Source organism: Cryptotermes secundus, unplaced genomic scaffold (genome assembly GCF_002891405.2).
Source record: "Cryptotermes secundus unplaced genomic scaffold, Csec_1.0 scaffold102, whole genome shotgun sequence".
Classification (NCBI taxonomy): Eukaryota; Metazoa; Arthropoda; class Insecta; order Blattodea; family Kalotermitidae; genus Cryptotermes; species Cryptotermes secundus.
Window position 1 is genome coordinate 391,169 of NW_019741300.1, and position 14,529 is coordinate 405,697.

Genomic DNA, 14,529 nt, shown 5'->3' on the forward strand with positions numbered 1-14,529 from the left:
TTTCATAATTTCCTACGTCGCACACGAACAAGATTTGGTTGCATATTTATGTTTAATTACCCGTGGTTCGTGCAGCAGAAATCCATGGTGAGGAGGTATGGATGGTATGGATTGGTGCGGTGGGTTTACGGTGTTGCCTAAGGAAGCAGGTTTTACAGTTAATTTAACAGTAGTAAAAATAATAATAATGGAAGTGGTTGGAAGAAAATGAATGCTGAAGCCAGAAATATATTTTTTAGGGCGAGGCGCGAAACGGGCGATAATACTACATATTCACGCGAACTAGAAGAAGAAAATGATAGTGGTGAAGGGGAAGGGAAAGTCAAGACAAAGTTATTGTCAATGTGGAATAATATGAAATACGGTAAGTTCATATTACTGAAATTTTAGTACCACAGTAGGAAGGAAGTACTGTTTCACAATTAGCTCATGTCTTATAAACAAATGAAACTTGGACTTTATTGCCAGAACTGGAAGGCATTTTTCAAGAGTAAGAAACTGACCAAGAACACAACTGTTATAACTGACCAAATTCCTTAATCTGTTACTAAATCTTAGATTCAGTTGCAAGTTTTTGACACAAACATTCCAACCTATGAAACTATTCGAACATGTTGGCGTATAGGTAGCGCTCTCGACTTTTGTTTGGTGATGAAGGGGGATCGGTTTAAATCGCGGCCATCACATGGCTTTCCTCAGTCTCTCCAGACAAGTAACAGAGTAGAACCCCAGTTAGGCCATAATGAATTGCTTATAAAGCCTTCGAAGTAATCATTTGTTATAACATCTCATGCTATGTACTTTATCTAAGAACAGCATCATAACATAAGCCACATCACCTTCCTCTCCTTGAAATTCTGATGTACTTAGCCTTTAGTTAGGCATAAGATAGAGATATTGTGCTGTGCATGGGTAGAGCTGGTAGATATCAGGAGGGTCACTTCAGGTTGGTTGTGGACAGGGCCCTAACAATATCTTTGATGCGCAAGGGGTCCAGTAATCCCTAGTTGATAGGACAACTGCAGTTTTATTTTCCTCACCTCCCACCAAATCAATACCAGTGCCAGTCTTTATCTGCAACTGACCAAGAAGAAAAAGTGGCAATCCAGACAGTGAACAGGCATAGCAGAAAGGCCGTCACCTAGGACAGTTGATGAATGCTCTTGCATATCCTTCTTATTTCCTTTATCTTTGTCTGTGTAATAATGAGCAGCTGTAGTTTATAAGACTACCTACATGTATAATGATGTGATCTACATTCCATAGCTTGAGAGACTTTATGATCATTATTGTTATTATTTGCTTAGGATGGACAGTGAAATTGAAAACCAATTTCTCCAAGGATTCACCAGTATGGCTACTAGGCAGATGTTATCATCGAAAAATGATTGTAGACCCTTCATCAGAGTCAGATTTGGGAATTGAAGGAGAAGGAATTGAAGGTTTCAAAACTGATTTTATCAGCCGTGTGTGGCTTACGTATAGAAGGGAATTTCCAATTCTTAATGGTTCCAATTTCACCACTGATTGTGGCTGGGGTTGCATGCTCCGCAGTGGGCAGATGCTCTTGGCCCAAGGACTTGTCTGTCACATGTTAGGACGAGGTAAGTAGATATGTTTCAAGTAGGATTACTAAATGTTATAGTGGGATGCCAGTATATTATTTAATATTTTGATGAAGAGATTTGTGTTTAATTGTAACTAACCAACTTCTTAGCATCTGATACACTTTCTGTGTTTCTGAGGTATTTATGCTTTTGCTCAGTGAATTAACATTGTCACCATGGACCAGAATCTGCTGTTTAATAATAAAAATTGGTGTTCGTTTGTTCACTTTTAAATAATATGTCACTGTAGTCAAAGTCCAGCAGGCTTTTTTAAGGACTTCATGATAATTGGTGAAGTTAAATAATTTGTATTACTTTAATGTACTATGTTCATGTATAACTGGCACAAAATTGAATTGCAGTTAGATGCTCATGTTTGTGGGGCTGGAGTGTAGTTGGATCAGTATACCATCACAAATGAAAATAATGGTTTTGTTTTCCTGGTCACTCTTTTGTAAGAAAATATTAAGCCAGAGTTGCATATTTTTTGTACTTTATAAAGTTTTCTTAATTTTCCAGAAGTTTCCCTACATGAAGGCGCATGTAATTGAATTATTCTCTAACTTCTTGCCTGGGGAGCTTCATTTGCTATGGTGTAATCTGCTCTGGATGGTTTTTTGAGCCATGTAACTCAAAATACTATACAGTACATAGTGGTAATGCATGTTGTTACCATGGTTACAGTAAAACATGTGAAGTTTACTTACTTGTTGCCATCATGATCCCATTGTCATGATTCCATTTTTTTTATGGAGGAAGTAATGGAGAAATATTGGCTTTGACTCAAACATATGCACATTATGTCAATCTTAACAATTTTCTGGAGTTGTCTCTTCAAGAGAAATGTATTTTATCTTTACCAGTTTTCCTGTCTTGTGCCATTTGGGAGAAATTGCAGGACAGACAGTCATTGGCACTTGTACATAGATTCTCTACAGTTGATATTTTCTTAACATGATGTGGCAGAAGTTCCTATCAAAATGAATGTTAGTTCAGTGACGTTGCCCAATTACTATGGAAAATATGACTTTGAACGCCCTCCATGAATTGAAATTTAATGAGATTGCATGTAATCACGCCTTTGTAAAGCAATTCCCCAGGTATAATTTCAGTGCACTACAAACAGGTACTAAAGTTAAAAGAGCAGCTTCCTTCCAAGTAAGTCCTGGGAGTAGTGAATCTGAATATATATTTATTTATTTTTAATATCACTTTAAAAATGCTGGCTGCTTGTATTTTAGTTAGAAAATTGTCTGTGGAAGGAGAACTTGTTATTCTAAATTTTTTCAGAACATTGAAAATGAGAACAGCAAATTTTTATTTTCGAAAGAAGTACAGGGTGTTTTTAGTAAATTTGACACATTCACGGGTATCGGAGCGCTGCTTGCTCCGGAGGGCATGTGAATCTTGCCAGTGACTCAGCATGCTGATAACATTTGGAATGAAGGGAAGTTCTTACCTTTGTTCACAGATCACAGGAGCTGTTGAAAACGCTGTCCCTCGACACGCAAATATCTTTTACAATTAATTGTTTTGTTGAAAAAAGCATAAGTACAGCAGTCCTTCTTGCACTGACAGCAACTTTTGCTGGATGGCTTCAGCAGTTGTACTGTTATCCTTGCACAAGACTTTGACACTCTGGTCTCTTGAGCTAGACATTTCAGTGATTTTCCAGGTGTATGTTGAAGTCTGGCCCCAATGTCATCTAACTTCTCCCCAGTAAGCACTCAGCACTAATGTTTTTCTTTTTGTTGTCTATTAAGAGTCCGTTGTTCTGAGTTTATTCACCAAATTGTGAATTGTTTGTCTGCTGAGAACTTGTTCATAACAAAATTTATGTCAAAATTTTTGCTGACACTTTCTAGCAGATCCTGTTCCATGTAGGTATCATACAGAAATAACGTGTTTCTTTAAAGTATAGTGAACTATGTCATACCACACTGGTGACTATTAACTGGGAACAAATGGCTCATGGCGCTGATGACTACTGCCTACTGCTAAAAAATCATAAACTCCCATGCATGAGCATAATACCATGTAGAGGTCTACAAGTTAATTATTTTCTTCATTCCAAATGTTGTCGGCCATCAAGCATACAGAGTCATTAGCAAAACTCTCATGCGTCCTGCAGCATGTAGTGTACTGGTCGCCATGAAGTGCAGGGTCATGAACTCATCAACCCAATTGAAATTCTCCCTATATATCTTCAGTGTAGAGTTTTTTTATATAAATTTTTCAGGTTGGAAATGGTATGATCAGAGACCTACATCAGCCAGGCTGTACAATGAAGATGTATGTCATCGAAAAATTATCAGATGGTTTGGAGATAATCCATCATGGAATAGTCCATTTTCAATACATATGTTAGTCACACTTGGAGAGGCAACAGGGAAAAAGGCTGGTGATTGGTATGGACCAGGATCTGTTTCTCATTTGCTCAGGTGGGGTTCTTTGAATTACGATATTTTTTGCTTTTAAGTTCACATCTGGCATTTAACTGTATTCTTATTGTTACACACTAGAACTAGTTATATCCTCAGTTTGATAGTGTATGGTAGGAGATCAAGGTCCGTTTTCTTGTTAAGATTTACAATTTTTGCTTGAATGAAGTATTATACTTCATTTGCAAGGCTACATCTGAGCTGTGATTCCTATCAAAACATGCTCACATATTGAGGAATATTTGGCTGACTGTTCTGTTCTGACAACATTCAAGATTCAGGTTCTTTATTTTTATTGGCATATTTCTTGCTTTCATATGGCATATTATTATTGTAGCAGTCAAGGTAATGAACCAGTACTTAAATGACTTATATCTCAAATAATAAAAGTTTTCAAAGCAAGTATGTAATAATAAGGGTAAAGGTAAATTTGTCCCTGTGCCTAACTAATTAAGCACTTTGCCATGAAGGCATATGGGGCAGTGGGTTTATAGATCCACATTTTCTTGACCTCAGCACTAGCTGGAGGTGAGTGGTCAGGTTCATGCCCCAGATGCTTTAACCCCAAGGAAAGAATTCCCAGTACCTGTTGGGTGAACCCCAGAACCAGTCTGGATGATGTGGAGAAGAGAAAATTCGTGACACTACCGACAAGGGTAGGATGATTTATTGTCCTGTGCTTTAACTCACTGTCGGTTATGGAAGTGTGATGTGTTATACAGGGTTACTACTAATGATTCATTCTATTTCAAAACACTATATTGGTTGCCCCATGCTTTTCCATTTACACAGACAACCAGTATCCTTAAACTGCCGATACCACTGCATAATGCTCTGTTTACATGGTGGTTCTTTTCTGTGCTCTCCTCTGAATGCACACTGCTCTGCAATAACAGACAAACATCTCGCATATTCCAACACACAGAAACTCTTTTCCAGCTTCGCCGCCATTTTATGAGGCACAGTGCTCATGCTCCAACTGGTGTATCATGATGCAAACTTGGTGAGATTGCGGTTCTTTTCATGTATCAATCTTATTTCTATGTATAATACTTTGGAAAATATAGGATTTTGAAATGGAATGAATCATTTGTAGAAGTTAGTTAGTTAGTTATTGGAGAGGGTGGGTTTCCCCATGCACTGAGACCTGTATTGGTCCAGTGTGCTTCCCTCTATGATTTCTACCAGTCTCTATGTCCTACCGGTACTGGTGCTTACCATCAGTTCTGCCCAGCCAGCGAGACCAGCTCTACTAGCTGAGAGGTATCTATATAATGCTTTCCCCATCTACCAGAGGTATTAGAGACTGCTGTTGGGCCGGAAACGTCCGTTAATTTGGCTCAGTGACCTCCTTTGGAGATATGAGGTTCTTTTACGTGCCGTAAAGCTACGACACGGGACCCACGGCTTAAAGTTCCTCCCGGAGGACTTGTTCCCTGAATTTTTCTGCCCTTAAAAATTCGACGACCTCCGCCGGGTATTTGAACCCGCGTACTACGAGTCATGAGGTGGGAACGTTACCTCTAGACTACGGAGGCCGCTATCATTTGTAGTAACTCTGTATATTATCTTTGCGTTTCAGACAGTGGTTTACATAATATTTTTACTTCCACATACACACGTGAGCACATACACATCCAGACACATTGCAACAAAATACCTTTTTAAATTGGAGCCTTGTTTTTCTTCTTGACATTCTTGTGATAAATGAATTTATGGACTTGGTCATTGTCTAGTATTCAGAATGGACACAATGTCCTTGAATTGGAATATGCTTCCATCCTCAGGCACCAACAATGGCTATTACTCTGCCTCCATCTCTAGCCCCTTCCTCTCAGACTCCCATACAGAACTGACTGAACTGACTAAGCTCTAACCTGGTCCCATGCTTATAATATCTCGGCACAGACCAAATAGAAATCACAGGTTATTTGTGTCTGTTGCTGCGGGAATGTGTTTACCGAGCTGTTGCCCACAGATGACCCTGGCATATCTTCCCATCAGCAGCAGCTCTGCACTCTACGATATGTACCTAGGATCAAGTTTTGAAAGATTATATAATAAGAAAATTAACATGAAGGATGTGGAAATGCCTGGGAAGACCTAAAATTAAGACAGAGAAAGAGATCTGGAAGTGACACTGCATTGCATATATTTCCCTGTAAATGTATTGTGGCATGCCGCCAGAAAGCCGGAATGGTTGAGGAAATCACGGTTGATTTCCTAGGCAACAACCAACGTTTTTGGTTTGGTTTGATGGATTTCTTTTCATTTACCTTCCCTCTCCCAATTTTAGGTTCCATGAGCCTTTCCATAATATTTATGTAAACTTTCCTATTATCTCCTGTTTTAAAAACTTGGTCCTGGGTGCATGTGTAGATGTAGTTGGCTGAAATAGACTGTGAGTTACTGAGATTAATTTTTTCTAGCAGACTGATCTGAGTAGGTTTATCCTCTTCACCCTTTCACCTGGAATGCTTGGTGTTAGTCTAAGTAACTGCTGTGTATAGGTGTCTCCCTACTGTCCTAAGTAACTGCTCTGTATAGGTGTTTCCCTACTGTCCTTTTGCGCGGAGTGATTTGGATTTGTTCTTTCTAATTTACCCAATTGACTAGATATTTACCCACCCTTTGGCACAAGGATTGAAGCATATGCCATTTCCAGAATGTCATGTTAGTTCTGAATACTTGATAAACAATGTCCAGAAACTTAGTAATCACCATAATCACCATTCCTGTAGAATGATTTGAAATTCATATTAGGACTATAAAATAAACCTGAAAAGTTGGTATGACAGTATGAATTGACAGGATTTTTTTTCCCCCTTGAATGTAGTTGTATTAAAGATATTTTGTTTTGACTGAATTAATTTGTTTTATGATTTTTTTAGGCAAGCTGTAGAACTGGCTGCAAGGGATAACAAAGAATTTGAGCATCTGTGTGTTTATGTGGCTCAGGATTGTGCAGGTATATTATATTTAGTAGCTAGAACCATATACCATATAGGCTCATATAACTACATACTTTCTTACCCAAAAAATTGTGTCTGAAAGTTGTATGTAAAATACAAATACCATTCTTTGAGGTTGTAGGTTCTGGTGTTAGGTGTAGGTAGTTATACTTGAATGTGATGTGACAGTGTTGTATGGATATTTTCAGCTATGGGTTATCCCACATGATTCTTTCATGAGCGATGAGACAGAAACACCCTTTTATAACACTACATTTGATGCATAATTTTTGCAGAAAATACAATTAAAATTGAATGATAGTGTAACAGCTTTGTTTATTCACAACTATGTGCTCCTCTGTGTTACTCCTTAGGGAACTTTGAATTAAAAGTACACTTGATAAAATTTCCACTGATATGTAATTGTGGGAAATGTGATTAAAGGTGAATATATTGCAGCAGCATGGTATGGATGTTTATGCTTTTTGACTCCCTGCCATTCCTTGATGAGCTTTAAGATGGAAAGGTCACTTGATAAATTAATTCAGTGATTAGCCACACCAATCTGAAGCAGAAGTCCAGCAGTTAAGACACTGCCCCTCATGATCATGAGATGATGTAGTGGTGGGTAACTGCTCTTCCTTTGTTTCTGTGCCTTGACAGATCCAGCGAGGTTACCTTAAAAATGAACTATTGACTAGTGAGAGAGGAGTGGGAAGAGTAACATGTCTCAGCATGAATAAGCTCACCAGGAAAAATAAGTTTGAGTAACTGTGCAGAATATGGAAATAGTATATTTAATTTTCAAGTAAAAAGAAAAACATTATGTTGAAATTTCTAATTTTTAATCTTATTTGCTGCTCTTTTTTCTCTAGTTTACATTCAAGATATTGTGGACCTTTGTGATGTTTCCCAATCAAAGCAACATGTTTCAACTCATTCATTACATTCCACACCTTCATGGAGGGCTCTTATCCTACTTGTACCTGTTAGGCTTGGTGCTGAAAAGATGAATTCTGCTTATGGCCCATGTCTAACAGCTTTACTCACTTTGGAAAACTGCATTGGAATTATTGGTGGTCGGCCAAAACATTCACTTTATTTTGTTGGTTTTCAAGGTAAGTTCCTTCAGTAGTTTGTAATTTAGATTATGTAGTATCCATCATAGACCACAAATAGTAATATGCTTTTGTTTATATTGGTGTTTATGTTAGAGATGAGGTGGAAAAGAAGAAAGAAATTTAAATCTGAAACTGGGGGGGTTGGATATCTTAACTGCTGAATTGTGTCTGCTTTGAGGAATGGTTTTCAGGTCCTCAGTAAGAATTTTGAAAGAAAGTTCTGTGTTCAGTAATACGAAGTGTTACAAGAGAGATCATTTCACCTATTCAACATAAAGGAATTTTCAAACCTGTTAAATTTTGTTCTCTGCATGAAATTCCAAGCCTTGTAATGGTTTTCACTTACAATAGGAGGAGTCTGAGACCAAGAAGGTTTTATCAGTAATGAAACATATTTGGGTTCCATGGCAACTTCTTGCCAACTCTTATTTTATGTTGTTCCATTTAAAGGTTCTTATTACCAAATCATCCTCAGGGAAGCTGTTCTTTGTTCACTGATGTCTACTTAGGTAAGCTTAGAACCTGCTTTCTTGAAAGAAAACAAATATGCTTATGAGGTCTTTGTGTTCTGTGTTTGTTCTCTGTTTATTTTTTCAGCTTTTGAAACAGTTCACTAATTTTCATGAAATTTGGTAAGGGCATTTTGTCATCTGAGGCCACGTGCTGGTCTCATACTGTTGATTGTGCACATTCATTAATAGCAACGTGGTAGATGGACAGCCTTGTGGGGTGGGAATGACGTCAGTGACAGATAAAAGAAGATTCTTAATGGTGTGCAATAATAATTCTTTGATAAATATTCAAATATGTTAAGACATTTCCTTTAACAGAATGTAAAACAACAGGGTGGTCATGAAAATATTTTCATTCACTTTCAGTTTGGAGCTAGGGATATGTAATTTTTTATGTCAGTAGATGGTAAAAATTCATCTTAATTGTTTGTAACATATTTATGCTAAACAGATATGGCATGGCAAGTCTGAACCTTTGAAAGCTTAAGGCAGCGTCTACACGAGCACACAAACTGCATCTGTTGTAACAAATGTTGTGACGTCCGTTGTAGAAATAAACAAGAGAGGCGAATGCTACACTTTCTTCTGGCTCCATTGCAGACAAAAAACTATGCACCGCATTCTGCAACTGTGTGGTGTCCTCAGCAAAGTATGTTCGTTACAACGGACATATTTTGTGTGCTTGTGTAGACGCTGCCTAAGTTTGGCAAATTTGATATAGACAGAATTTTTACTTCAGTACAAAGTTCTTCATACCACCACCGCTACTCCTCCTGCTGCTACTGCTACTGTTTCTACTGCTGCTGCTGCCGCCACGGCCTGTTACAGGGATAGCTTTACCTTTTTTTTCTAATATTAAGATTACAAAATGTGTTGTACTGGAAGCCTGTGCAGTAGAAATTTGGGCTTCATGCCTTTTATCTGGAATTCACTGTTGCCCTTACATCCGGGAATTCAGTGCAGTTCACGTTATTATGCATTTTTTCCTCCTAGTTGTGTATATGTTTTCAGAAATTTGTTAAATGAAGATAATATTTGCAACTAAAATATTCATTGGGATCATATAATGTTTCAGATGACAAACTCATCCACCTAGATCCTCATTATTGCCAAGAAGTGGTTGATGTATGGCAACCAAATTTCCCTCTCACAAGCTTTCACTGCAGATCCCCACGGAAGATGAATCTTTCTAGGCTTGACCCATCGTGTTGCATTGGCTTCTATTGTAGAACTCGAGATGACTTCTATAAGTTTATGAAGAATGTTCAGCCCGTAAGTAACCGCATTTTATATTAATTTCCTCCTCTCTCTCCATGCCCTTTCAGATTTAAAAATTCATAGAGAAGCTTTCTGATCCACTCTTGAACAGGTCTACATGTCTGTTTCATAACATGTCATGCCTTTCTCTCTAATATATTGAGAGTTGTTCATTTTTGTAATCCTACAACTCAGTGGAAGAAGATTGGAAAAATGTGGAAAATTAGAATTTTCTTATCAAGCAAGTTGGACTAGTGGTAATGCTGTATACCTGTATTCAGAGGCTCCCTGGTTTGAATCTCATCCAGACGCCAGATGTCCTGACTGAGATTTGTGTGATTTTGCTCAGTCTCTGCAAGCAAATGCTGGGATAGTACCTCTATTAGGCCACAACCATTTCCTTCCAGATCCTTTTCAATTTGTTCTTCATCTATCATCCTACCATTTGATAGATAGTGAGTGATACTGAAATGTTCATAAATAACCCACCTAGATTTTCCTTAGATCCTGTCAGTTTCCTCTTATTGTTGAATACTTCATTGTTTTTGAGAACGTCATAAATTTCACCAAGACGCATATTTCCTCTTCTCCTCCCTTCTTTTGACACAGTTTATTTGCTCTTCAGTATTTTTTATTTCCAACCTTCTGTTGAAAAACGGATATAGTGTTGTCTGTGTACCACCACAATTTTTGCCATTTCTTTCTTTCCCTCTTAATTGTTCTTTCTCGAAGTCTCTTCCCACTCAATTTCATTTCCCTTGCCTTTCTTTCAGACATTCTGCTTCAACCTGCACCATACCCAATCCATCCTGAAGTTCCTTCATAACTGCACTATTTAGGTTTGGTGTTGAAGAAGTTTAATGTTACATTCATACCAGTCAAATTCAACACTATGGGAGGTCTGAGGTCCTCATGTTAGTGGCTATGAAAATTTCTTCCGGAACAAAGAGGTCTGATTGGATTTATTTCCATACCATCGATACTGTCTGTTACTAATCTGTTACTAATCCAGAGATCCATACCTGTATATTAATTTCAGAACTTTATGTATCAACTTTAGCATTTAACGTAAAGCTTATCTTCATATGGTTGCCAGCCCTCTCTGTATTCTTCCATTCTAACCTGAATTGTTGTCAGAATGAAACTGACCTGAATTGCATCACAAAATGGATTCCCATTCATTCATTCATTCATTAAAGTACTTATGTGTTGTATATATTTTTAGACCAATGTCTTTACTGATTTCTAAAGGAGTTGTTTTGTTTTTCCTTGTATTGGTTATATTTTGCTTAACAGATTATCACATTTGAAGCACATGCAAGTGTATACATGACATTGAAATTGTATGGATGTTTTACGGCTTTTTGTAATAACTTGGTATAATACTTTACTTACTGTTGCTGAAATACTTCATTAAATGTAAACTCTGATGTTTCAGTTTCTGGTGCCATGTCATGAGAAAGTAGCGTATCCCATGTTTGTATTTTGTGAAGGACGAAGCAGAGATGTGATGAGGATCAACAAATTTAGTATTTCTGATGATACTGTTAGATTCAGTGATATGAATGGTGACACTGATGATGAATTGGAATGTGAAGAATTTGAAATTCTTTGAAGAAGGAATGGGTTTCCCTCTGACATTAATTTAAAACCACCAGAAGCATTTATTTTGATAACTGCTGTTGTCATCATTACCACCGCCATCATGTTTTTGGGGGCAAAGCAAGAAATCATGTAACAGTATTAGATTCACTTACATATTATGACCCATTGTAACTTTATATTAAAAGAAGTCAAAGGAATATCCTGGTCGTGAATGTCTGTTTCTTTCCGTTACCACTGTCAACATGCATGCTTACCAAGACTTTCTGCAGCAAGAACTTTTCACCAGGAGTAGTTGCTTGGAATGTGTCTTATTGAAATGTGATTGCAGGTCTCTTCATTAAATACTCATTTTAACACTTAAAACAGGTAGCCCCAGTGAAACTTCATTCAACATGTAACAAATACAAATGTATATATTTTACAGAATGATGTGTTATGTTGAATTTGACCAAGCTCACGGATGTTTTCATGAACATGAGTAGAAGTTAGAATTGGCATAATTGGAATTTCACTGTTTCACAGGCACATGCAAGTAGACAGTAAACTGGCGAGGACTTAAATGTAAAAGCTTCATATGTATATATATGTCTTTTCATGGAGTTGCATATATGCAAGGCAGTGTAATTTATTTATTTATTGCAACAAAATCCTTATTAGGTGATCCAAAGGGAAGAGAGAGATTATATATTGTATTATTAACTATTTGTGAAAAATATGAAATTTCTGTAGGGATAAAACCTGGAAAATACATAGAAATATAAATGAAGTGTGAACAATAAACAAATAGTGTGTGAATTACTACTACCATCACCACCACCTCCTCCTCCTTGTCCTCCAAATGTGTTGCTGTTTACATTACTGTACTTGTTTTTTTTTGTTTGTTTTTTTATTTTCTATTTATTTATTTGTTTATTTATTTATTTATTTTTTTTTGAGCCTACGTGAAGAGTATTTAACACTTTCAGTTTCTGGCTCCAGGTGCATAAAAGATGGTAGACAGTTTCGTTTTTCATTTACCCCAGATTAAGGTAGAACAGGTACTCCACTACTGTGTAACCTTCAGGTGTTAATCTGTTTTCTGCAGCTTACATAATAATTGCAACTATTTGATACCATGTGACATTCAGTTGCTCTTGTGTGTTTCTCTAATTTTATAATATTGTGCTGTGCATGGTCATTTTATAGTCATTTAGCTTAATATGGAAGGATGTATCATACTATAGGAGACTTCTGATTGTGATATTTGGGCCACAGAATGCTGCAAAAGACACAAATAGGTTGTCATCTGCTTCCATGGTTGAATCTTCTACCATGAAGATGGACACAGTATGTTCCTCTGACACATCAGTTGAGAGCTGAGGTACTTAGTGATGACAGTAAAAAATGAGAATAATATTAAAACTGATTTTAATGTTATTAATGAACTCAGGATGAGCATATTTCAGTTGAGTCCAGAAACTTTGCTTAATTAAGTACAGATTCTTTTTTTTTATGGGTGTAACTGATAGGTTTTCCTTACATGACTCTCAAGATATGCCCTAAGCCTAAGATAGCAGTTGATGGTACAAGGAGGTGGTTGTGGAAAAGCCAAACAACTGGCAAAACTCTGGTATGTGCAAACTGATTTACTGCAGAGCCAACTGTGGAAGTTCTTACACTTTCCAAAGTATGGCTGCAACTTGTAACTGGGTAACACATCACCCTGGATGAACGCTTGAGCATTTACTGATTGCATCAATACAGTAGGAAGATGAAGGATTGAAGAAAATTATATCTATCAGTTGTAGTCTCTTTTAGTCATCATCATCATCATCATCATCAGTAATATGTCAGACAGCAGGTCCACAGTCTCTTCCAAAACAATTCCTCCACTTAATGCGATCTAGAGCTTTCTCCTTCAAATGACAGTATCCTCTTCTGTCCCCAAGGTCATCCAGCATCTTCTTACGTCTTCTTCCTCGTCTTCTTGTCACTTCTATCCGCCCCTCTATCTTTCCTTCAATAACTTCTTTTAGAAGGCAGTTTCTGCGTAAAACATGACCAATCCAGTTAGCCTTCCGTTTTCTTATTTCGTGTAGGATATTCCTCTGCTCACTGACTCTAATTAACACTTCTTCATTTCTCGCATAGTCGGTCCAACTGATCTCCATCAACACCACATTTCGAAACTTTCCAGATGTTTCTGATCTACTGCCCTAAGTGTCCATGTTTCAGCCCCATACAGAGCTATGCTCCAAATGTAGCATTCCACTAGTTTCTTCCTCAAATTTAAGTCCAATTTGCTGGTAAAAAGATTCTTCTTCTTGCTAAATGTAGCTTTTGCCATGGCAATCCTGGATTTAATTTCACTAGTACACCTTCCATCTCTTTTAGTATGTCCAAGAAATTCCCATGTTTTCATCCTGTGCTCAGAAGCGAGATCTAATGCTTTTTCATTCTTTGTGTAAGGTGTATGTCCATCAAGAACAAAAATTTCGCTGGTCTTGATATCAAAGTTGTAAGTCCATCAAGAAGAACAAGAATCTCCCTGGTCTTTGTATGTTGAACAATTGAGATAAAATATTACAGCCACTCTACAAATAGTTCATTATTTGTGTACCCACTGTCCGAATTTTCTTGTACAGAAGTGGTTAATGTGACTGGAGAAATAATCTAAAATATAATCATTTTTAAAAAATTTCGGAATTTTCAAGAATGTTTGAAGGTTCTCAGAATAGTGTACGTTGATGTTAAAAAATGATTTAATAAAAGTGAAAATTTTAACAAATTTATAAATATAGAAAATTTAAAATATTCTTAATATTTTCACGTGTTGGGTATGTCGCGCGACAAATAACTTCACGTGGGTCTCGGATTTAACGAATCTTTATTGAACATCCACTCTTACACACCGTACAATTATTATCTCTTGCAGTATCACTTGACTTCTGGCCCAATACTCCAATGCGACGTCTCAACTATACTTGGCCATGGTTGGATCTCAAATGTCTCTGGAGGCGGCTATCCCAATACTGTCTCGTTCTCAATACTCAATG

The 14,529-nt window shown here is 37.2% G+C and overlaps 1 protein-coding gene across 3 annotated transcripts; it reads left to right on the forward strand.

Annotated features, from left to right (window-relative positions):
• On the forward strand, positions 1-11,882 carry LOC111872680 (cysteine protease ATG4D). Of its 3 annotated transcripts, none has more exons than XM_023866794.2 (8): positions 1-95; positions 240-364; positions 1,308-1,604; positions 3,847-4,048; positions 6,940-7,016; positions 7,875-8,117; positions 9,708-9,904; positions 11,328-11,882. In XM_023866794.2, exons 1-8 carry the CDS (start codon positions 49-51, stop codon positions 11,502-11,504), a joined length of 1,365 nt encoding a protein of 454 aa, XP_023722562.1. In that variant the 5' UTR covers positions 1-48; the 3' UTR covers positions 11,505-11,882. The 3 variants fall into 3 exon arrangements, with proteins under 3 accessions (XP_023722562.1, XP_023722563.1, XP_023722561.1); XM_023866795.1 differs by having other exon boundaries at positions 5-149; XM_023866793.1 differs by having other exon boundaries at positions 5-119.
• Positions 11,883-14,529: the final 2,647 nt, after the last annotated feature.